This window comes from Macrobrachium nipponense, chromosome 16, assembly GCF_015104395.2.
Source record: "Macrobrachium nipponense isolate FS-2020 chromosome 16, ASM1510439v2, whole genome shotgun sequence".
NCBI classification, from domain to species: domain Eukaryota; kingdom Metazoa; phylum Arthropoda; class Malacostraca; order Decapoda; family Palaemonidae; genus Macrobrachium; species Macrobrachium nipponense.
Window position 1 is genome coordinate 60,476,914 of NC_087209.1, and position 24,985 is coordinate 60,501,898.

The 24,985-nt window shown below is 34.7% G+C and overlaps 1 protein-coding gene and 2 long non-coding RNA genes across 7 annotated transcripts in view; 2 read left to right on the forward strand and 1 right to left on the reverse strand.

Annotated features, from left to right (window-relative positions):
* Positions 1–11,343, forward strand: part of LOC135195759 (synaptogenesis protein syg-2-like) — a 926,712-nt gene extending 915,369 nt beyond the window's left edge. For 3 of the 4 annotated variants that reach the window (XM_064222210.1, XM_064222209.1, XM_064222207.1), the window contains 4 exons: positions 3,378–3,490; positions 5,058–5,241; positions 8,647–8,916; positions 11,228–11,343. In XM_064222210.1, the coding sequence (XP_064078280.1) occupies positions 3,378–3,490; positions 5,058–5,241; positions 8,647–8,916; positions 11,228–11,310 (650 nt within the window). In that variant the 3' untranslated portion in view covers positions 11,311–11,343. The remainder of the gene's footprint in view (positions 1–3,377; positions 3,491–5,057; positions 5,242–8,646; positions 8,917–11,227) is intronic. The other variant, XM_064222208.1, reaches the window with a different exon arrangement.
* A 329-nt stretch (positions 11,344–11,672) lies between these two features.
* On the forward strand, positions 11,673–14,432 carry LOC135195761 (uncharacterized). Its single transcript, XR_010310241.1, has 2 exons — positions 11,673–11,875; positions 13,920–14,432. It is a non-coding gene; the product is annotated as an uncharacterized LOC135195761 (long non-coding RNA).
* A 203-nt stretch (positions 14,433–14,635) lies between these two features.
* The window catches only part of LOC135195760 (uncharacterized), a 99,168-nt gene continuing 88,818 nt past the window's right edge, over positions 14,636–24,985 (reverse strand). The window contains exons 4-5 of one of the 2 annotated variants that reach the window (XR_010310239.1): positions 21,790–21,994; positions 14,636–15,921 (exon numbers count right to left, since the gene is read on the reverse strand). This is a non-coding gene — a long non-coding RNA (uncharacterized LOC135195760). Of the gene's footprint in view, positions 15,922–20,479; positions 20,842–21,789; positions 21,995–24,985 lie in introns of those variants that run through there. The other variant, XR_010310240.1, reaches the window with a different exon arrangement.

Below are 24,985 nucleotides of genomic sequence, written 5' to 3' on the forward strand. Positions count from 1 at the left end.
CAGATGCTTATCTATGTAACATCAATGTGCTACATATATAAATAGTAGGCAAACTGGGTCCATCGTATTATTAGCCCAAACTTTCAAACGAGAATTAATTCGAATATAGTATTGGACATTTTGTATGACTGATTTTAGTTTATTGCAAAGAATTTGAGTTAATGCATTTGGTTTCATTGCTTTGTTCCAACTGTGGATTTTACCCCCATTTTAGAGGGGGCAGTGCCGTCTATGCACCTCAAAAGGTGCATTGTAGGCAGTGCTGAAGGCTTTTGGAAGCGTCGCTTCGATCCTAGCTGCACTCGCTTTTTAGCCTCTTTATTTACCTTTTACTTCACCTACTTTCCCGCTTCCTTTCTTTCCCATCTTGGTGTTCAACCACCCCAAACTTCTCGTCTTCACAGCCAGATTAGACAAAGTGAGAGGGTGGGAGGTTGATATTGAATTGCCCTGGTTCCAGAACAAATAATTTGTATTTATCTTAATTATATTTTAAATTATTAGTATTCGTATTTCAGGTCAAAAGTTGCAAAATGATCACTAGTTTCAGTGACCTTCGAACTTTCAAAGTTATGAAATGGCTTTCTTCTTGCACAAGTGCTGGAAAAGGAGAGATATTTATGCAACTAATTTCCATTGTGATTAATCAATAATCAATAGAGTTTTCACTACAAAACGATACAAGATTCTGATGATCTTAGTTATTGACAGTCATCAGTGTGCCTACCATAATTTTCTGACGAGTAGGACACGGATGGGAAGCCTAGTTGCCATAGAATCTATCACATTGACGAGTTTTTATGAAAAATAAAGACGTTTTTGTAGTACAAGACAAAACTTTAACCTGTCGATAAATATATGCATATTTAAGGAAACAGATTTCGATGCTTTCAGCAAGAGGTATGCTGTGAATAAATTTCTTTCTTCGTAAGCGCAGTGCGGCCTTTGTCGGGTCGTTACCTGTAGAAGGCCAAAGAACTCAGGATAATGAGAGTAAATAATTCAGGCAGTCACGACGCCTAATAAATAATAACTAACTGATTACTAACGTCCTCTCCATGTACTACATAGCTCTCCAGTATCGTTTGTACCGTGGCTATGCCGGATATGAGTGACGTGTGCCATGATGTTCCGCGGAACATTTCCAGGTTTATGGGTCTCAGATAGCCCGTAACAGTAGACAGGTCACTTTATCACTTAATATTCGAGGGAACTTGATTTGGTCCTAGACACCATTCGTTTCATCTACAAGGCAATTGGACATTTCTCTCAAATTGTTGATGTGGTCTTTTGCCGAGGGTTGACATTATGAATGCTTCAAGGTGATAAGTGAGCTCCTTACTGTGTGTGTGTGTGTGTGTGTGTGTGTGTTTTTTTTTTTTTTTTTTTTTTTTTTTTTTGGTGACTGCCAAAAAAAGCTCCCGCGTCTTGGGTCAGTTTCAAAACGAAGGGCGGTAATTTCTATCACTTTGGAATAAAGGAAACTGGGATATGTCATCCTTCCAGAAGTCCTAAACATTTAGATGTACACAGGAGTTAATGTCAGTACTGAAATAATAGATTCCCTTTATTGCGGAGAAGATTTTGGATTAACTTGAAGAAAATATTTTCAAGTGCAACGTAAAACAGTCTTGCCATTATCATATGTTTGATCATTCTTCTAGTTATTGTTTATTTATTGTACTTCCCTCCCATTGCCCTTCTTCCCTATCCATCCATTTATATTCCCTTCATTGATGTATCAAGAACGTTGTTACAAATGCCCTTCAGTACTGGAAAGTAATCTCCAACTGGATATGAAAGACGCTGGTGAATAACTGGAAAGGTAGGGGATTAGTGTCTCGGAAACGACTGGAAATTCCAGGCAACAGTCCCATCGAAACATTACCATAGTAGATTCAAATCACCCGTGCACCTGGTGTCTAGGACAGTTCCTTATGACACTCCTGATTGGTTGTTGATAAGCCAATCACAAGGCTGGGAACTCTCAGTCTCTCTCGAGAGAGTTTTCACATAGGCAGGATGTATGTTCCACTTCTCCTGAGGGTCACTTTTTAAAGACGTATCCCTCAGGAGAGGTGGAGCATGCATCCTGCCTACGTGAACTCTCAAGAGAGATTGAGGAGAGTTTCCAGCCCTGTGATTGGCTTATCAACAGCCAATCAGGAGTCGTAAGGGACGGGCCTAGACATCATATGCACGGGTGATGTACATCTACTCTAGCAAAGAAATGCAAACATTACTACCAAAGTAAATACATAAATTTTTATTTTCATTTCATTCAATTTTGAGTTATTCGTAACTGTTCGTCCGCTGTACGTTTCACTTTCTATCCGTTCAGCTACGGACTTCCCCAAAAGCAAAAGCCCGTGCTGGTATAAGGCCAACCAAATCAACAACACTGAGTTTTCATTGTGTAACCAATTTCATCTCTCATCTCCTCATTCCCCATGATTCATATTATATACATACTTTATTTATTGAATTACTCTATTATTTGTCTCTTATATTTTGTTATTTACATTCTTTGGGGGTGTTACTGTATTTTTAAGAAACAAAATAGAAAAAAAAATCTAAACCATGTTTAAGCAAAACTACCGAACAATACAGTAGGGTAGTGTACTGTACTGAAAAGTAGTGCACCTAACTCATTGTGTGTTGTCCTTTCCCTAGCGTTTTTCCAATACCTGTTTTTATGGCCCCGGTTTGTATAAGATTCTACTGTTGTTTTTTAATTCATTTATAATTACAGTTCTTGTTTTTCTTCTCTCCAGTTCCTTTCATCTTTGCCTCTAGTGTGTACGCATTTTTATTCTTCTCTCTCGCATTCACGGATTCTGTTCGTGGTTTCTCATTCCAAGTTTTAATCATGACTCTCTCTCTCTCTCTCTCTTTATACGCATCTTCCCAATACTGAGTTCTATTCGTGGTTTCTCATTCCAAATTCTCTCTCTCTCTCTCTCTTCTCTCTCTCTCTCTCTCTCTCTCTCTTTTGCCGAAGTCTGTCCTCTCTCTCTCTCTCTCTCTCTGATTTTTCACCTTCCAACTCAACACTTATATCCCCATTGAATAAGTAATGATGTTTACGGTGTTTCATCGCCAGCTTGAATCATCTTTTTACAACGAAAAAAGAGTAGATATTTATTCATCACATACTTCATTCAGAAAGTTAATAAGGGGCTGAATATTAAAAACCGTCGGAAGATCCCAGTAAGAGACATTTTGTCATTTTCATGAGTATTTGATATCCTACTCATCTTTATTTATAACTGATTCTCGCTTTAGATATATATATATATATATATATATATATATATATATATATATATATATATATATATATATATTATATGACTTTCCTTCACTTTAATCGACAGGACCACCAGATCCGCCAAAGAACTGCACCATCACGAACCAGACCACGGACACGATCGAGGTCGACTGCGTCCCCGGATTCGACGGTGGATTAACTCAAACCTTTTACATGGAGGTGGGTACCCCGAGGAGGAGGAGGAAGAGGGTGCTGGGAGATCGACGAAAAACAATAGCAGAAAACTTTCCTTTACAAAAAAGAAGAAAAAAAAAATTTTTTTAGGCTTTTGTTCGTTTGTCGTTTTTTTTTTGTATCTGTTTAAAATTTAAATGTATATAGGGTGCATGTTTGTGCTAATATACACACACATACACACGTATATACAGTAGATTCATAGGTATATATATATATGGTTTTTTTTTTTTTTTTTTTTTTGGTGGGGGGGGGCTGTGGGGGTTATCCATACACTGTAATAACGCTTCTTATGAGCATACCGCTGTCATATCATTTTCACTTAACCCCTTATTCCCCCTGCCCCAACCTCCTCCCCACCCCCTCCCCCCCAAAAAAGAAGCCCATTTACCCTGAAGTACATTGTGTACCTACAAAGACCTCCTTGAGTGAAAACGTGTCATTATCATATGATATGAAGAGGCGTCACGCTATGTCCCAAAAGGAGAGAATTCTTCTTCCCCGTCTCCTTCACCCGAGTCACGTAGAAAGTTTACAGGTTCACGTGTCTCTACGTGAGGAAGAATGATACTCCTCATTAACTATGACGTGTGTAGTGGTCTCTTGCTGGTGTTGGCCGAAGTTGGGTGTGCTTTTATTTTCACTGTACTTTGTCGTTCAATATGTCTATGTTTACGTGTATGTTTGTATGTATGCATGTATATATATATATATATATATATATATATATATATATATATATACATATACATATATATATATATACATATACATATATATATATATATATATATATATATATATATATATATATATATATATAACACATACACATATATTAAACACAAAGTACACACACACATATTTATGAACGAAATATCACATCACCGTGGTTTATATATAGACATCAAGCTAAAAATGTGGCTTAATATCCCCTTCATCTTCTGAATAATAATAATAATATATTTCACTTCATCTAAAACGATCATCTAGTGATTACATCTAGATTAGCATGACGTCTGTATTCAGGCTTCAGATGACGTGTGACTTGGAATAAACTCTACGGCATTTGCGCTGACCTTTTCGCTTTATTCTCGAGCTCCTCTGTCATTTTGATGACAAGAAGCTTATATTCATTTAATGATGTTGGAAACCTGTGCCTTTACCTTTTGCAGCAAGGATTTCTTTATTTATTTTACGATGAATTAAGCTGTAGTAGAATTAATACACACCTATGCATTCGAATTTTTTTCTAGTAATTAAAACACTTGAAATATTACGAACATGTACGTTACAAGCCTTCCATGTATTTTACGACCTCAGGTTAGCAAAAACCGTAGTTGATTGCAATATATTTTACGACCTCGAAAACTACCAATAACAGACATAAATCTTAAGACACCTGATAACAAAATCAACAATAAACTATAAATTTGCATACGTGTCTTTTGAATATAATTTCCCTAATAGTTTAGCTGACCTCATGAAATGTTGACTCGATAGATTCCCTCACCTCAGTAACGCATTGGCTGATCGTATCTTATCTTCCCAGGTGTACGATTCCAACACTGGAACGCTGAGAAGGAATCTGTCGTCCGTGGAGCCGCAGTTCCTGCTCACGGGACTCAAGCCTGGAATCGCCTTCATTATGGTGACCTACGCGTCGAATGCTAAGGGGCCCAGCACGCCTTTCAAACTGGAGACCTTCACGCTCAAAGTGGCAGAGAAGAGAACAGGTGAGTTCGAAGGATCAGTAGAGGAAAAGATTCATCTTTGAAAATGGCAGGTAACTGAGAAGGCGAGGAAGTTCAGAGAACTTGTAGAGCAAATCATTCGATTGACAAGACAGGTCAGCTTGGGTTTATGAGAGGGTGAGGAAGTTCAGAGAACTTGTAGAGCAAATCATTAACCTGAAAAGGAGGTCATTATGGCTTTTAAGAGGGAATAAAAAAACTTGCAGCGTAAATCATTAAATTCACAAGGTAGGTCAGCATGGCCTTCAAGAGGGCGAACAAGTTCAGAGAACATGCAGAGCAAATCATTAGATTGATTGACAAGGCAGGTCAGTTCAGCATGCCTTTTAAGAGGGCGAGGAAGTTTAAAGAACTTGCAGAGTAAATCATTACAAAAACTGACAAGTCAGCATTGCTTGCACTTATTCAAAAGGACTTTAATTAATACAGAAAAGGTAAGTCTGGGGCGCCTGCATCGACAGGTATCTTTCAGAAGGTTGGGGGGGGGGGGGGGGGGGGGGGGGGGGGGGGGGGGGGGGGGGGGGGGGGGGGGGGGGGGGGGCTGTTAATTCTGAAATTCTTTCTAGTAAAAATTCAGTGATTTATTCGTCCAAAACGAAAATCTATGCAAAGATAACGGGACTTAACTTAGATATCTAACTTCAACTTATCTAAACAGCAGTGGCAAATGAAAGAATTTGGATATCATCCTTCAATAATATAATGATCATATTAATAATGAAGAAGGCATGACCCACACCCCCAATTTCCAAAGAGATGCCTTTTGGGTACCAGAACCTTTTATCCCTTGCGATTCCTGCACGGCAAGTGCACGAAACGAAATCTAATTTCAGGTGCACGAGGAACGTATTTATTTCTCCGTGTACGGCTGTTTCTGGTGGTCGCTAGATGGCCATTAATCCAATTTATGAGTTAGTGCTCAAGCGGAGCTTCCTGCTGGTTTATATATATATATATATATATATATATATATATATATATATATATATATATATATATATATATATATATTAGTGTGTGTGTGTGTAGGCTGTATGATCAAGCATCGTCATTATTCCGTAATGGTAAAAAGAAAATATTATTCGTCTTCTTTGCAATTATAGTCATATACGCTCACTTCAGTTTAGGTTGGTCAGTGGCCGGGTGATGGTCACTATTTAATCTAAATGTGTCAAAAACGAATCTGATTAAACCGAATTTTTTTTATTTTATTTACGTTCGAGAGGAGTAAAAAAAATATTATACGTTTAGTGGCCTCTCACTTTTTAATTTATTGTAAAGCAAAGATGAATAAGTCTGAAAATCATTTATATTTACATTCGAATAATTAAAAAGAAATTGACAGTTGACGGGATTTACATTCACTACAAGCGTCTGAAGTAAGATAGCATTTTGTTGTAAATCAGTAAAACTTAATTTTTTTAGTAAAATGTCTGATTAGTAAAAGGCCTGCCAGATACTCTTATCAGTCAATGTCATCTCGCATTAATATTTTTTCTGTAAAATGGTTAACTTGTAGTTTGCAAAATATGTAAGATATGAAAGCCATCTAACTGCAGTCTTCGTTGACAACCAGCCCCGTTTATTTAAGGAGGCCCTTCTACAACCTAATCAATTCTAGAATTCTCTATCTCCTCCTCTTTTCCTGCAATGTGCTCTCGTTACTTTTCTTTCCTCATGTACTACTTATGGACCAGAAATAGGTAATATCTGGATGTTATCCCATCCATCAGTCTCCAGTCCCGTAGGGGGATGTTGCCATCAGTACGCCTTATGCGGTGCACTGTAGGCATTACCGAAGGTTCTTTGTAGCGTCCCTTAGCTGCAACCCATTTTATTCCTTTTTACTGTACCTCCGTTCATATTCGCTTTCTTCTATCTTACTTTCCACCCTCTACTGACAATTGGTTCATAGTGCAACTACGAGGTTTTCCTCCTGTTACACCTCTCAAACCTCTTACTGACAATTTCCGTTTCAGCTCTAAATGACCTCGTGGGTCCCAGTTCTTGGCCTTTGTCCTAAATGCTACATTCACTTCAATTCAGTTAATCAGACTCCAGGATATGAATCAGCCACGAACTACTTTTATCCATCTATTTTACAACACTTTAATTCACAAGTGTGAAAGTGGCAAAAGGCCACCACTTCATACGAGAGCATTATTATTGATGATGGAATGACTCGCGAACTGTCGTATGTTATAATGAATAACTGTAATGAATAAGAGCGTCGCTCGTCGTATACATGAAATATAAAGGCCATTTCGTCTCATTGCAAGTGTAATTGACAATTTACAAGGGCAGCGTTCTAAAAAAAAATTAATAGGGAAATATTTTCTCGAATGCATGAAAAGTTACGAACTATAATTTTAATTTCATGTAGTTCGCTCTATTTAGTTACAACGGTGCGCTTATGTCATATAGTTGTGAACGGGGATAATGGATCCATTGTCGCGTTTTGAAGAGATTTCATGTTTGAGAGAACTTTCCCCTTTTTTAAAAAACGAACAAGATTTTCGCTTACTCAGGGAGTAAGCCTACAAACTACTTTGTTGTTGGGTGGGGGGTGTAGGAATGTTCTATGGAGTACTGTTCACATAAACAGCATAAAACGAAGTCTTGAACTTCACGATAAATTAAATTAAAATAAAATAAAAGAACATAAGCTTAAGATCAGTGACAACGGTGAAATCTAGATCACATGAAACGAGAAACATTACAAAAACGCTGTATTGAATTTCACACTTACTGAGAAACATGACAGAAAACCAAGTCCACAAATGAATGTTCGGAAAGCAAAAACACATTTCAAGAGTACGATGACAACAAATTGATGAGAAGATAAGTGCAAAGAGATGATAATGAAGGGACTTAGGACTTAGAAACGTGTAAGTAAGTACGAAGATCGGTTACATTAATCATCTTCAGTGTAATCCATAGCCTTCACAGTCTTTCTAGTTATCGTCCTATTCACAACATAAAAAAAATATATATAAATTTTAATGGCAGCATGTGCGTTGAAAAGAGAGCAGATGTCCCCATTAGTGTTTTGACAGCCTTCTAAAGTATACCTTATTGTCAAGTTGTTTGAATTTATAATGTGCTGTTTTAATTTTTCCGTAAATTAATCATTCACATAGTTTCATGTCTCCTTTTCTCTGTCTAATTGTTCCGTCTGTGCTCTCTCTCTCTCTCTCTCTCTCTCTCTCTCTCTCTCTCTCTCTCTCTCAACTTGTAATAAGCAACTGTGTTTTGCTTGTACACTGTCAATCTGTTCTTGACAGTGATGGGATGAAGGAAAAAATTCTCTCTCTCATCTTATAGCAAACAAATAGTTACTGTGTACTCTCTCTCTCTCTCATTTGGCCATCGTTCTTTCTCCAACAGGTCCCCCAACATTCTTCGCCATCACGCCGGTGATGGGGCTCTTGATCGGCATCGTTCTGGCCCTGGTCCTGACCGGACTAGTCATGATGGTCATGATGAAAATGCGGAGGACCCCTCCCGACCCCCCCAACAACGGGCCCCGGGAGGAGGCCAAGGGTGACCTCGAGAACCTGCCCCTCAACGTCGAGGTTCTGGGAGCTCGGGTCAAGGAGAGTCTCAGCGCCCTGGAGGCTGAGGAGAGCAACCCTGATATCATCCCACATAAAAATGGTGAGGATTATTAATGCTATTTTTTTATATTAGTTCTTCGTTGTATATCTAGTTGACATTTTTATCATCATTCATCATAAACATCACTCATCATAAATATCATCCCGCATAAAATAGGTGAGGATTATTAATACCATTTTCTACATTATTCTTCATTGTATCTCTAGTAAAGATAATTTTGTTGTTTTTCATCATAAACATCACTATTCATCATAAATATCATGCGACATAAAAATGGCGAGGATGTATGTTTTTATATATAAATTCTTCATCATACCTTCCTCTAGTATAGGAGTATTATTTTTCCTCATACATATCATCCCACATAAAAATGATGAGGGTGTTTCTATCTGATATTAGTTTTTCATTGTACAGTACCCTCCTCTGCTAGTTTTGTTACTCATCACTACACATATCTCACATAAAAATGTTCATTATACTTTACTAAATTTCTCCCTTTTATTCCTCACTGTAAATTTATCGTAATTTAGAAGTTTTGATCCTGCCTAAAAAAAAAACTCGCTTAAAACATTTTTTTAAAACTATTCAAGTATAATGACTTGTAAGGATAAAAAAAATCATGATAAATATTTTGCTTGTTACTCCTGGTTAAGGCATTTCTACCCAGTCTATTAACCTAGAAATCTGGTAATTATGATGACTTGTAGGGAGGATTAAAGAAAGTGAAATATATATATATATATATATATATATATATATATATATATATATATATATATATATATATATATATAATGTATATTCTTCTGTAGTAAATCTCTTCTAATTGAGGACAGCTGACCTCTCCCTATTTTTAGAAATCTTTTGAGAAACATCTTGACGACTGAAAAACAAAGTTAGGAAAATGTTGGAGATAATTTCAGATTTTTTTTTCAAATTCCTCCTAATAAGATGGGATTTTGCCATTTGGATTGTATGAAATATCCCGAAGAGGGATTTACTCTACAGCGAGGATTCCTAAGCGGATTTTATACTTTTTAAAAATCTATTTTCTTTTTATTTTTATCGTCCTCTTACTTGAAGTTATAACAAGGTTTATCAGGAGGCCTTGAAAGCTATATACGGATTTTGTTTCACGCAGAAGAATGAACGTTGTGTGTTTAATTTTTTGTGTGTGTATATATATATATATATATATAATATATATATAACTATATATATATATATATATATAATATATATATATATATATATTACTGTAAACAGAGATAAATACAATACGATTCGATCTTGCATTCTCATGAAATTTTAAATTCTATGGCACTTGTATAATAATAATAATAATAATAATAATAATAATAATAATAATAATAACAATAATGTTGCATTATTATTATTATTATTATTATATCTGAAGCTTTTCCATATACTCTCTCATTATCTGTGAGACTGTGATCACCATTACATCTTGTTATTTATTACCTAACAGATCCAGCAATTTACCAGAGCTTTTAATTACTACCAAATCAAAGGATGCAAATGACTATAATGACCAGTGGTTTTGGCTTTAATGACTGTTCATAATTATTGATAATAATCTGATTATAGTCACTGCTCCCCTCACGTACTTGTCTCCAAAGATATGGGAATTATTCTAATGACAATTATGCTAATGATGTTGTTGTTGTATCAATTTGAGTTGGGTGTGTTCAATAATTCGGTTCTTCAAACAAGTTAATAAGTATGTTTATGAATATGGGAAAAAGTAAGGTTTAGTCTTGAGTTATATTAATTTCATTACATAACGACTTGTGGATATTTTATACTTTATACAAAAAAATCCAGGATAGCACCAAAATATATTTCCAAAGTAAAAATCGTTCACATACAAAATTTAAAAGGTGTTAGGGTGTTGTGTTCATGAAAATTAAAATGTCCTTTCAAGTTATTGCACAAATGATCTCATCTCTGTCTCAAATTTGAAGTTAAAAATAAATGTCAAGATGAACAGTAAAATTAATTTTTGTAATTATGAAATATAGTTATATCTCTGCACAGTACAGTAAAACATCAACGGCTTACTGAAGCTTAAGAAATTTTTAAAACTGTGTATCAAGGTTAAAAACATTATTTTGAAGGTTTTAAACACCGAGTCGGGAAAGGCTGCCCAGAACGACCCTGATTCTGCAAAAAAAAAAATAAATAAATAAATAAATAAAATAAATGAAAATAAAACCTAAGTCAGTTGTTGGACTTCCCAGTTCAAGTAAATAAGAGAAAAAGTGAGAGAATTCCATGCACGTAATATCAGGAATTTCGTTTTAAAAATACTCATTATATCCATTTTCAGACGGAATTTCATACACAGATTACGAGGGCCTGAGGGAAGGACCTATCGGAGGGACCACGTATGATTCCGCCATCACCGTGTGAGAAATCTCAAAATATATTTTTTCGGATACATACTATATATATATAATGTAAGTATTACCTGTAGTTCTTTTGATGTATATATAATATATATATAATATATATATATATATATATATATATATATATATATATATATATATGCCTTTTTGGCTGGGCATCAATTCCCTTATTGTACCGAGACATCAACAGAGATCGAATAGGACCACTTGTTGAATAATATTTGAAAATATTACAAATACAAGTCTTGTGAAAAATGGCTAACAAACAAACTGTTAATTCATACATACATGCATATACAAATATTATGTTATAATAAGTATTAGTTATAGAAAACTAAATACTTTTTTTCCCAACAGATAAGTATAATGAAGACGGACAAATTTGGACGGATTAAGACCCATGCTTGTGTAACGCTTCGTGATTTATTTTCTTCGATATATTTCTGTCTTCAACATTCCACACAATCAGCGGGTTGGGGAAACATATCGACAAACACATTCTCGCTTCAGAAATCTTACATAGATATATATTGAAAGTGTTCCCAGCAATTGTTATTATGTAATGGGTAAGTCTGTGTTTTCATTTATAAAAAATGTACTTGCGTCTGCTATTTACCTGTTCTGTATTGTATGGTACTTTTAAAGGTCACTTTTGTTAGTTTTATGTTGTGTATATACAAATATACTAATACACACACGTGTATATATACAAATATATTATATATATATATATATATATATTATATATATATATATATACAACATGCATACATATACATATACATTGATGTATAAGTAAATTTATGTGTATGTGTATGTGTGTGTGTATATATATTATAATTATATATAATATAATTATATAGATTATATATATATATACTACATATATATATATAAAGATAGATAAAATACCTGCCTGCACGTGTATTCAACTTTATGTCATTACATATAATCATGGATAACATTATATACTAATAATAACACAGAACAGCGCACGCCAAGTAATTCTGTGCGGTTAATTACCCACTTTGCCTTTCATCACTGGTGGGCTTGTGTATGACATAATGCTTTTAGTCAATTTCAAAGAAGCCATTACGGAAGCTCTGCTGGTGGAACACACCTGACATCTAGCTTTACATTTTTGCAAAAAATAAACACCGTTTGAATTACGCACTTGGAATGGTGTAGAGATAACGAACGTGTTTAAGCATTTTAACCGTAATTGAGAAGCATATATTTTGAATATTAGGACATACATTATGCATTATTCCATAAAGATAATGTTCATGGCAATTAATAATAATAGTAATATATTTTGCTCCGATTATTTCATTAGCTTCATTTACCAAAACATTGACGAATAAATGAGTGATTTGAATGAAAAGATAATTGTGACCAGTAAGAAAAGTCTAATGTTTGAACTCATGAATGCATAAAAAGGTATAAATAGATACGCATTAGCATTATAAATAGAAAATTGAATATTTTTTAGAGAAAATTTGTTAGAGTTAAACATATAAATTGAACTAACGTTCTTTTAATCCAGTTTTGATTTATGTTTAAATGAACAAGAGCTTATCATTTGTATAATCAATATGTAACATATAACTTCACTTTATATTGTATGGCTAAATTTTGTCGAGTTTCATTTCGTTATATATGAAAGATATTACTGTGAGCAACTCAAATCTTTGTTAAGTTTGAAAACTTCGACATTCCCACACTCTGAGGAGTTCAAGTTTTGTCAAGTTCAGCTAAATTTTTCATGCATGATACTACTCTGAGCGAAGTTCGCCTTCATTTCTCTTTATTCATCCCAAGCGATTTCATCGAAGCTAGACTCCGTCAAGTCAAGAGTATTTCTTGTTGCCACAACTTTAGGAAACTCTAGACGTTTTCAGGTTTAAGTCCATTACAGATGTACTGAATAGCAGGCCAGTCAATCAACATGAAACTTCATCAAGTCAGTCGTTGTAAAGTTCGATTTCGGAAAGTTCATGCATGTCACCACTTCGAGAAACGCTAAATTCTGTCAGGAATAAATTCATGGACAGTGCTAAACTTTGTCAAAGTTCAAGGTCATTAATGATGTTCGACACCAATTTTGAGAAATGATAAACTGTATCAAGTTCAAGGTCATTACTGGTGTCGACACCAATTTGAGAAGTGAACTTTGTCAAGTTCAAGGTCATTTATAATGTTCGGCACCAATATTGAGAAGTGAAAAGCTATTATGTTATGTTCAAGGGCATTCCTCGATGTTCGACACCAATTTTGAGAAATGATAAACTATATCAAGTTCAAGGTCATTACTGATGTTCAAATCCAATTTTGAAAAGTAAGCTTTGTTTGTCAAGTTCAATGTCATTGTTTATGTTCTACATCATTTTGAGCAATGATAAACTTTGTCAAGTTCAAGGTCGTTACTGGTGCTTGACACCATTCTGAGCAATGGTAAACTTTGTCAAGTTCAAAGTCATTATGGTAGTTGGAAATCATTTTGAGAAACGATAATCTATGTCAAGTTCAAGGTCATTACAGATGTTCGATACCAATTCTATCAACTAGGATGTGCCAAGTTCACCTTTAACAACGTCCCGGCTTTTTCAGACGCTGCGTGAGAGACCATCAGTCAGCCTATACAACACTTCTCCAACATTTCTCAAATCCCCATCAACCTACCTGGAAGGCATCAATCAATCAATCAACTTCTGGTGTCAACTTCAGGTGGAACCCGGCGCTCGTCCCTTGCATCAATCAGTTTCTAAAGTTTAAACAAAAAAATCTGAGGCGATTTTTCTCTCATGTAAATAATCAGCTCAGACCTTCGGCGGGGGAGTGAGAGTTCTTTAGAGTAAAAGATGTCTGGCTTCTCTCCTTTTGATTATGGGGGAGATTTTTTTTTTTTTTCAAATTGATACTTAGGGTATGTTATTATCTCTATCATATAGAGGAACAATGGATGATGTCTTTGGCTGAGTTGAGATTTGTGAACACTTTGTCCTACGGAAGAGGTAAAACTGCGCATAGAGAGAGAGAGAGAGAGAGAGAGAGAGAGAGAGAGAGAGAGAGAGAGAGAGAGAGAGAATGACAGTCTGATTATGATAGAGAGAGTTGAACAAATGAATCCGTGTGACGATCAAAGGCTTAATCGTTTAAAATAAGTTGATTGTACGTCATGGAAGATTTAAAAGCTTGGTCACTGGCACGTTTGTAAAGAAAGTTCCAGCTTCCTCAAAAAAAAAATAATATAAGAAAAAAAGGTTGGTTGTTGTTGTTTATACATGTATAAAAAAAGGATTTTTTGATATAATGAAAAAACTGTGTATATGTAGAAAATTTTTAGATTTTATGAAAGAGAATTTTCTTTATATGGTTCACACGAATAATTTTGCTGTTTTCTGGTCTATTTTACAAAGAAGAAATGAGACTGCTTTATTCCACTATCTCTTCTTGCACAATGGTGTACGTCCATTCTTTCTGGACGGTCAGTATCTTGCTTGGAATGTGTCATGCACAGGAATGGCATCTGTTATTTAAACGGTCCTATGGAGTCTTGTCAGTTGTAGGGGATTTCGTTTTGTCACTTTCTCAAGGGTTTAATCCTTTTGCACTTTATCATTTTATGGGCTTTAATCCAACAGTTTTCACTTTGATTTTATATTATTCAATCCAAATGTTTTTCACTTTACAATTTCATAGGGTTTAATCCAAATGACTTTCACTTTATGAATTTTTAGGGTTTAATCCAAATGTTTTACACTATTATTTTAAGGCTTTAATCCAACTGTTGTTCACTATGTAATTATATAGGGTTTCATCCAAATGTTTTTCACTTTATCATTTTAAGGCTTTAATCCAGCTGTTTTTCACTTTTATCATTTTACGGGCTTTAATCCAGATTTTTCACCTTATCATTTTTATAGGGTTTAATCCAACAGGTTTTCACTTTATCATACTACATGATTTATTTCAACATACTACATGATTTATTTCAACTGCTTGCCACTCTCATTTTTCATTCTGTATTATTCGGATCTGGGTTAGAAAGAAGTATGGGCTGCCTGGCTAATTGGCACCCATGGATTCCATCTTATATTTCTAAATTTTTTTTTTTTTTTTTTTTTTTTTTTTGTTTTTTTTTTTTTTTTTTTTGCACCCTTCATCTGGGTGGAACCAAAATCTTTTCTCCCTCCCTATTCATCTACTTGTTTTCAGGGCTGGGCTAGATAAGGGCATCTGTCCGTTTGTCCCAGTGACATCTAGCCCAAAAGAATAGGGTAACAAAGACGACCCTCTTCAATAACAGAACGTCAAGCTCACGAATTCACAGACTGACGACTTATAGACAATCCAAGATACTGCCCGTTCATTCCCACTTATCCTTAGGTAGTTTGGGGGTCTCCTCACGCGAAGAATCCGACGAAATCCCCTCAGTTCCGGTCTTGGTTTTCATTCAGGAGCACCAAATGCTTGCATGTGCGCGTTCTAACGAAAGCATTTTACGGCCACCGTTGAGAATAATACATTCACGCTGTTCATTGATGGCTTATTGTAAGTCTGTGTCGGTTGAACTGCTTCGTCATTCTGTTGACCAGTGCCAAAAATTTCACTGAGGGATAAAAATGAATATTTAAGACACTATGGAAATCCTCCAATGGAAATCAATCTTCTTTATGGACTTCCTGGTAAAAATGACAAAAAGGACAAATTTCAAATCCTCGAGTTTTCGTGACTAAGTCTGCTTCGTGAAAAGGTGAAAATAAAAATGATCGAGGTTGTCTTTGTATCTAGAATACGGTATTTTTTGACTAATCAATTATTCAGATTTCATGCACCCATGCTGTCATGTCATTTGTACATACACAGGGTTGTGGGCTCACTCTCCAAGTAATAATAATAATAATAAAAAAAATATGAACTCACCCTTCACACTCCAGTCTCCAAAATTTCACACACAAGAGACAAGCAAACAAGCACATGCTTGCTAAGGCAGAGTGTATAAAACTGTGTGTTTGTTTGTCCGTATACATTTATGAATATGCTCATGTTATTATACACTCGTGCACATGCGTACTCATCCACAAACTCAAAACAGTAGCACCTATCTACAGACATTCTAGTACAGATATTCAAATTATATGAATGTATATGCATATACTTACTGTTTATAAATAAGCATATACATATAACTTTACACTTCTACGTATTGATATTCATATTATGTACTATTTTTATATATAGATAGAATTCTGTTTATGTGTAAAAAAAAAATAAGATTTTGTAAACAATTAAAAGGTGATTGACTACACGCAACATTTCATTATCCCAGATGGACAAAACTTTGGTTTTCAAAGAAAATATACATGAGATGAATAGAACTAAAAAGTTATAAAAAAAAAAAAACTAGTTATTCTTTGAATGAAAAATTAACGCTCAGCATTAGACTAGCAAAAGGACCAACTGACATCAAACAAAACTATAAAAAAAAAAATTCTCTTATGAATTTTAAAAACTTAGCACTTTTCGCTTTACGTCCTCTTATCATCGACTACATTTTGAAATTATTTCAAAGCGCTTGGACGCTTACTTTATTTCACTGAAATTATATATTATATATATATTCAATATATATATATATATATATTATATATATATATATATATATATTATATATATATATATATATATATCAAAATCCCGAGAAAAAGGAAGTATTTTAAAGGAACAGAGACAGTCAAACTTGCCTATTCAAAGCTGGCGTGGTATAAGGATTTATGAAGTATAAGGAAGGATGAAGTTGACCAAACTTCACCGCAGTCATAACGGCACTATAACGAATAAAAAATTGTAACTGTTATGCGCAGCTAATGGTGGCATGCTCACGAACGTTAAAGTATGTAACGGTATTAATTAAAATAACAAAAACCGTGTCATTAACCACTTCGTAATCAACAGCTTGTTTTGTCATTATTTACCAACCACCAAAATCCAGTTAATATAGGTTAGGATACAAACAAGATTTCCAAGTTTATAATGTGACCGATGCTGCAAAGATAATACAAAATTCTTCGCAAATATAACATCAAGACTCGCTCTGCCTTCTAAACTTTTTTTTTATAACTTCAATAATGAGCTCATGCAAGTTGAATGATGCAATAATAGTAATAACGTTATGCAATGCGTCTAACTTAATCTTAGTATATGCACGTTATATTAAGTGTCTACTACTGATATATTTCTAACTTTCTTTCACTCTTGAAAATAAAGCTACGCATCGCTTTAATATGAGAAACTTAAAATAAATTATGGAAATATTCTAGTGGCAGTCAATTCAACTGATGAATGAGCAATGCTTGAAACCAGTGATACAGACATTATTTACTAACAAAATTCGCTATATTTTGAGCGATTTTTTTTTTTGGAGTTGTCGGCAAAATCTTTAAAACAAATATATTTAAGAATGATAAAACGTCTTCAGTTTTATTCCATGTAAATATACACCGAAATAAATTCAGCAATTTTTATACAATTATTACGATATGAACAAAATGCTTTTGTTCCTTTTTCAAGAATAAAATCGACACGCCTCTAGTCTTTATAAAAACAAAAGTAACTCATGATTGCATTCATCTATTCGACGAATTCGTCATAAATACGACCAACATCATTTTTGAAACTTGGAAATATACAAACACCCAGAGATTACTGAGGCACTTCTCAATTTTCTTACACTTACTCTTTGAAATATACAAACGCCCAGAGATTACTGAAGCACGCCTCAATTTTAAAGGAAATTGATGCATTAAAACCAACTATCCAACCCGTCCGAAAACGCCATTAAACTGTTATTCAGATCCGCATTAAAGAAGAAGAAGAAAAAACTTCAATTCGGATACATAAGATATTCAGCTAATACAATTTTGATTAGGCTTCTGGCACTGCTGTGTCGCTCAAATAAAAAAAAAGAGGGAGAGTTTTTCTCTGCCCGACGCGACAACTTCAAAATGAAAATGTAGTCTGGAGAATTGTACTGTAATTGATGATAATTGATGGCCTCTTGCTTAACACTGGCCATCGGAAATGAGCTGCTGATGTCGAAGCAAAAGAGACTCTCTCTCTCTTCCTGGAACAGTTCCAATCATCGAACGATTTAAGGATTTTTCGTGATTTTCCGTTTGTTGGGATATGCAAGAACATTCTCTCTCTCTCTCTCTCTCTCTCTCTCTCTCTCTCTCTCTCTCTCTCTCTCTCTCGTTTGATATGTTGCATTATGAAACTACTGATAACCAACACTGATGTATTTTACAGTTCTCTCTCTCTCTCTCTCTCTCTCTCTCTCTCTCTCTCTCTCTCTCTCTCTCTCTCTCTCTCTCTCTCTCTCTCCATTCTTTATCAGATCCTATCGAACCTGTGACAAGGAACACGATCTGCCACTTAAGCAATATGCTGTAGTTAATATGATATCAAAAGAAGCACTAATTAATATGACATTCGAAACAAAAAAAGTTTCAGGAGAATGATACGAATTTTCCAGACAGCAGTCAGTTGACAGCAAGCTCTTAATAAAGGAAGCAATATTACTAACCTCAAATTTTCGTACACAAATATCTGACTGATTAAGGCTGACATTTAACATTTCCAGGTCAAAGGTCACATGTCATCTCTCTCTCTCTCTCTCTCTCTCTCTCTCTCTCTCTCTCTCTCTCTCAGTGGAGTATAATTCCAATACTATGTATGTTTGTATATATTCATTTGTTTTCTAAACATCACTGGCATTTGATATTTTGTCTCTTATCTTTCCTTTTGCCATTTATGAGCATTCCTTCTATGGAAGCTGGTATTCCTAGTGAATATTCAGTCATCTAGTCTTGTCACATGAATACTATTCACTGAATAATAATAATAATAATAATAATAATAATAATAATAATAATAATAATAATAATTATTAATAATAATAATAATAATAATAATAATAATAATAATAATAATAATAATAATAATAATAATAATAATAATGTATTAGTCTTTTATGCATGAAGGTCAGGTAACATTCAATGACATTTCCTTTGACTGATTCTATTCCTGTTTCTTGAAGGCTATGATTTCCATTCAAATATAAAGCCCCCCTATAATCTAATCTAATCACTGGATTTATACCTGTGTTCACATATTTGTTTATCACACAAACCCCCGACCCCCAACCTTTCCATCAAAACACTTTACGTTAGAATTGCACCCAATTAGATTTGGCCTCCAACATAACTCACGTAACCATACTCCTCAGTAACACAAGTTATTCATTCACGTTCTCTGGTGACATCACTATATCACCTGTCACATTCCTCCTTCCGTTTTCCCCCTCTCCCCATTCGTTCATTCTTTATCTCCATTATCTCATCTTCTCAGTTCCCTACTGTTCCCTCAATCCGTAGAGCGTATCGGCTTTTCTGCCCTTTTAAACAAGTCGCCTTTGGCAGCTCCTTGGATCCGTATTCATTAAACAATATCAAACCCCGTTTGATGGCTCCCTTCTCTTTAATCCGCCTTCAGTTCAGTATCAGTCGAAGTTATTAAGTATGTTTATCCATACAGTTTGACAGGTAACGGCGCTCTGGTTCCTACTTTCGAAATCATAACTCGAATCAAGATTTAAATATTTGTCCTCATTTAGTATTCCCTTTCAAATGGGTCCTCAAAGGACTGTTTCAAAGGGGGTTCAAAGTCTCCCCTTGCGGTGGACCAATTAACTTTCAGTCACCTACAAAACAGGTTATTATATTTTCAGTTGAAATAAAGATTAATTTGGTATCCGATAAAGACAAGGTTTTATCATTTCATCTAAGTCTTTGCCACTAACGAAAAAAATATTATTTTATGAATTGTGAGTTTTTCTAGGTAGATATATACATTATATATATATATATATATATATATATTATATATATATATATATATATATGTATGTATGTATATATATATATATATATGTGTGTGTATGTATATATATATATATATATATATATATATATATATATATATATATATATATATAGTAATACAATAATAATAATAATAATAATAATACCAGACGACGTATACGAGACACGCAAAATTATCTACCTTATAATTTAAAAAATGTTTTTGTTTTTTACACAAACTTCAAAACAAGTTTGAAGCTTCAGATTATACATCAATGTCACTGATGAAAGCAGACCTTGCCCTTTACCAGAAGCGAACCTCTCTTCTTTTTATCAAGAAATGGCCGTTGAATTTTCGGGGCTTTAAAAGTTCACCTTTGGTGGTAATTCACATTTAGAGAGCAAACTCACACAAAGTTCTTTTACATCGTTTTTCGCCGTTTTATCTCATTTGTTTTCTTTCGCTTTTTTCTCTGGTTTTCTATTTCATTTTCTTTGCTTGGATGTTTTCGTTACTAGAAGCCTTTAGCCTGTAGCACTCCGCTTTTCCAACTAGGATGACATCTTGGGCAGTAATACGCAGTAGGAATGCAGAATGTCTTCCATCTCTGCAAAAACAAGAATACACTCTACTGGATATTCTTGTATATATTACACATTTTTTTAATACTGCCAGGAAGCAGGGACAGTTTACAAGATTTTGCATAACTACCCAGGGGATGATATAATGAATCATGAACTAAGAATGCCCATTCTCATTTTGATATGGATCCGGACGTCCAGTATCTTTAGCATGAATCACACAAAAATAACTGGGCTCATCCACTCTTGCTTCTGCCGTGACTTGTAAACTCTGTGTTATCAAATGCAATAAGTATCTATTTCTATGAGCGCAACAAAAATAGTCTACGGGCAACACACTCCACGTTCCATAATGGATGTCTCTCCTCCCAGTAGTCCTGATGTATACTAGATACCTTGGTCCTAGCTTCGTGACGGTACATAACGTATCTAGAGTCGGGACTCTCCGATTGAACTCCTCTTCCTTCCCCCCCTCCCCACTTACATTACCACCACTTTTGCGGGAATTTTTTCAACAGACAAGCCATTTTTTTTTTAGTTTTTTTTTTTTTTAACTATAAAAACTTTTTTCTTCGTGATTAGAGAAACATCTCACGTGTGATCAGAGCGCGACAATTTTTTAATTCTCGTTTTAATACCAATCTCATCTAGCTGGCCTTTACACCACACACACACACACACACACAGATACATACACACACACACACACATATATACATATAATATCATATATATATATATATATATATATATATATATATATATGCGCACAAGTATAGCTGTGTGTAAGTGGGTGCCTCAGTTGTTAAAAAGAGAATTCTTCATGAAGTCTGCAATGTATAATGCAAATTAGAACAAGACTTCGTGGGCCACACCTGTTTGTCATCTTGTTTTTAACATGAGGCTGAGGGGACTGGGGACATAATCTTTTGTCTGATAAAAAATTTAATGACGACGCCTTCACCTGAACTTACCTGGAAAATTGTGAGATTGGAAGGTGATCACAACCGTATAATTTTTGGCGGTTATTAGAAAACGTCATTTATAATTCGGGAGAAATTCTTGTAAATTCATACTTTTTTTTTTTCTTTTTTTCTTTTTTTGCTTGCTTGTGGCTCCATAGATTCATCTACAGATGAGAATGCAGCGAGTATCTTGAACTATATTTCCAGGGAATACCTGGAAAGATAATAATTAATGATAAAAATAAAACGTAACTAACCAGGTGAGCTCGTGTAATGTAAAATGAGTTCATATATGTATATATATATATATATATATATATATATATATATATATATATATATATATATATATATATATATATATAGATGAGGGTAGAAGACTGTTCATAAGCTATTCATAAAGCGAACACAATCTTCTACCGTTCTCCTCAAAACAAAGAGACACTTCACAACAAAATAAAAATTAAAATCCCACACCTGAACAGGATTAAGACATTGACACAGCCATTAGGAAACTCTAACCCTTTTGCTTTTACTTACTCAAATACCTTAGATAAATCCCTGATTAACGTCCAACAAAGCCAATCCCCAAAGACACCGGAGTATATGAAATCCCTTGCTTGGACAGCTGCGATCGACAGGAAAATCACTCCCCCAGAGATTAATGCAGCATAAACGTTTTGTTAGGTATGGACAGCAGAGCTCAGCTATTTTCAACCTCATAAACAACCATAATCACAGAGGAATTTGTCACATAATTTATAGCAGCAGTTAGTTCAAAAGCCAGATGGTAGAATCAGCTTTGATTAAAGAAAGAAAGACAAAGAACGTCGCTAAGGGATCCTGGGACTTAGATATTATAGATAAAATCTTCCCCTCAACCAGCGATTAAGAAGATTATAGAGAAATTGTCAACCAGTGTTACTTGGTCAAACGACTTACTTGTGGACCTCTTGGTACAAATACTACTTTTTCTGTAACTTTTCTCATTCACTACCTGCCTGAAGAGAGAGAGGGCTGATCTCTGAAATTCTGAAATACAGTATTTACTTTCTACATTTTGGCATTTTATGGGCTCCTTTTCATTATTATATGTATATATGTATATATATGTATATATATATATATATATATATATATATATATATATATATATATATATATATATATATATATATATATATATATTATATGTGTGTGTGAATATACATGTATGCATACGTGCGTGCACACCACGCATTTTATATATCTATTATATATATATATATATATATATATATAATATATATAATGTGAGTGTGAGTGAATACGTTTGATCTATTATATGTAAATTCACCTGTGCTCTATGCAAATGTGGTTGTGTTCATTATTTTGACTAAATACAAAAAAAAAAAAAAAAAAAAAAAAAAAATACTAAAGCGTCGTAACCTTTGAGCAAGGCACCCCAGCCTGAAAAATGCAGAGTACCGCAGATCCAAAAATACAAGGCAAACTTTGAAAGAAAACTCCCAACATTTTTTCCTAAAATATTTATTGAAGACACGACAGTTTCAGGACCCTATGGTCCACACTTTTGAGGGAAAAAAATAAATAAAACCCAGAGCCACAGTACAGAGAGAGAGAGAGGAGAGAGAGAGAGAGAGAGAGAGAGAGAGAGAGAGAGAGAGAGAGAGATAATTGAAAAACTGAAATAAACTTTACCGTCCACTGCGCTCAAGTGATTGGTTTTGATATATTTCTGTGTGAATGTGTCGATAAATATTCTGCATTTCTGACGTATGGCCCTTCATGCGATTCGCCGCTCATATTTACCTCTATTAGTTGAAGGTGCTTTTATTTAAGTGGAAGAATTATGAAATATATTATATATATATATATATATATATATATATATATATACATATATATATATATATATATATATATATATATATATATATATGTGTGTGTGTGTGTGTGTGTGTGTGTGTACATAATATTATCATTGCAGTGCACAACCTTATGATAGTAATTACGGAGGTGTAATGTGAAGAGTGCAAATAATGTAAATAAACTTGTATAACCGACATACATATATAAGTTATTAGTTGTATTAAGTATTCTCTAACCCTTCACATTTTCAAAGAAACAGAGAAACCCATCAAAACTCACAACAAAAACTAACTGGGAGATGAAATAAAGGTGATGGTGTCGCTTAAACCATCCAATCTTTGTCCTCGAAATTTTATAGAATAGATAAAATATAAAAAATAAAATAATAGATACCTTTAGGAAGCGTCGAATCGTTTCGGATGGTTGGCGGATAAAGGGAACCTTAAGGTTCTTAAGTGAGGAAATTCGAGAGGAAAGAAGGTGACTTCAGGAGGAGGAGGAGGAGGAGAAGAAAGTGGCGGAGGATGAGGAGGAGGAGGAGACAGCAGCCCAGGGTAAGAGAAGGAATTTCGGAGGGAGACAGAATCGACGAGGACAATAAATATTAGAAATCAATTGAATCTCTATCACTAGTAAAATACGACGAAGTTTGCCTGTGAATATTGCTAGTGGTTGGGAGGAAGGCGGTATCTGGGAGGGATGGGGTGGGGGTAGGGGTTTTGGGGGTGGACACTACCCCCTTAGGAGATGGGGACAAAATTTAGGAAAGCGTTTAGAGGGCCAGGTTAAGGGGGGAGGGAGGAAATAGGGTTAGAATTTAGGTGACATTGTAAAGGAACGGGTTTTATGTTTTCTGCTGGTGGTGTAAGTCTCTCTCTCTCTCTCTCTCTCTCTCTCTCTCTCTCTCTCTCTCTCTCTCTCTCTCATTAGCGCAGCACTAGTGACATTTTCCCTAGACTGGTAACAATTTTCCCTAGAATGGTGACATTCTTTCTAGACTGGTAACTTTTTCCGCTAGACTGGTAACATTTTTCCCTAGAATGGTGACATTTCTTTCTAGACTGGTAACTTTTTCCGCTAGACTGGTAACAATTTTCCCTAGAATGGTGACATTTCTTTCTAGACTGGTAACTTTTTCCGCTAGACTGGTAACAATTTTCCCTAGAATGGTGACATTTCTTTCTAGACTGGTAACTTTTTCCGCTAGACTGGTAACATTTTTCCCTAGATTGGTAACATATTTCCCTAGACTGTGTCTTAAAACAAGTTGTCAGACTGTCGTTTGTCTCTTAGTGGTCGATTGTTCTGGCTGTCAGACGCAATTTTCCCCTCA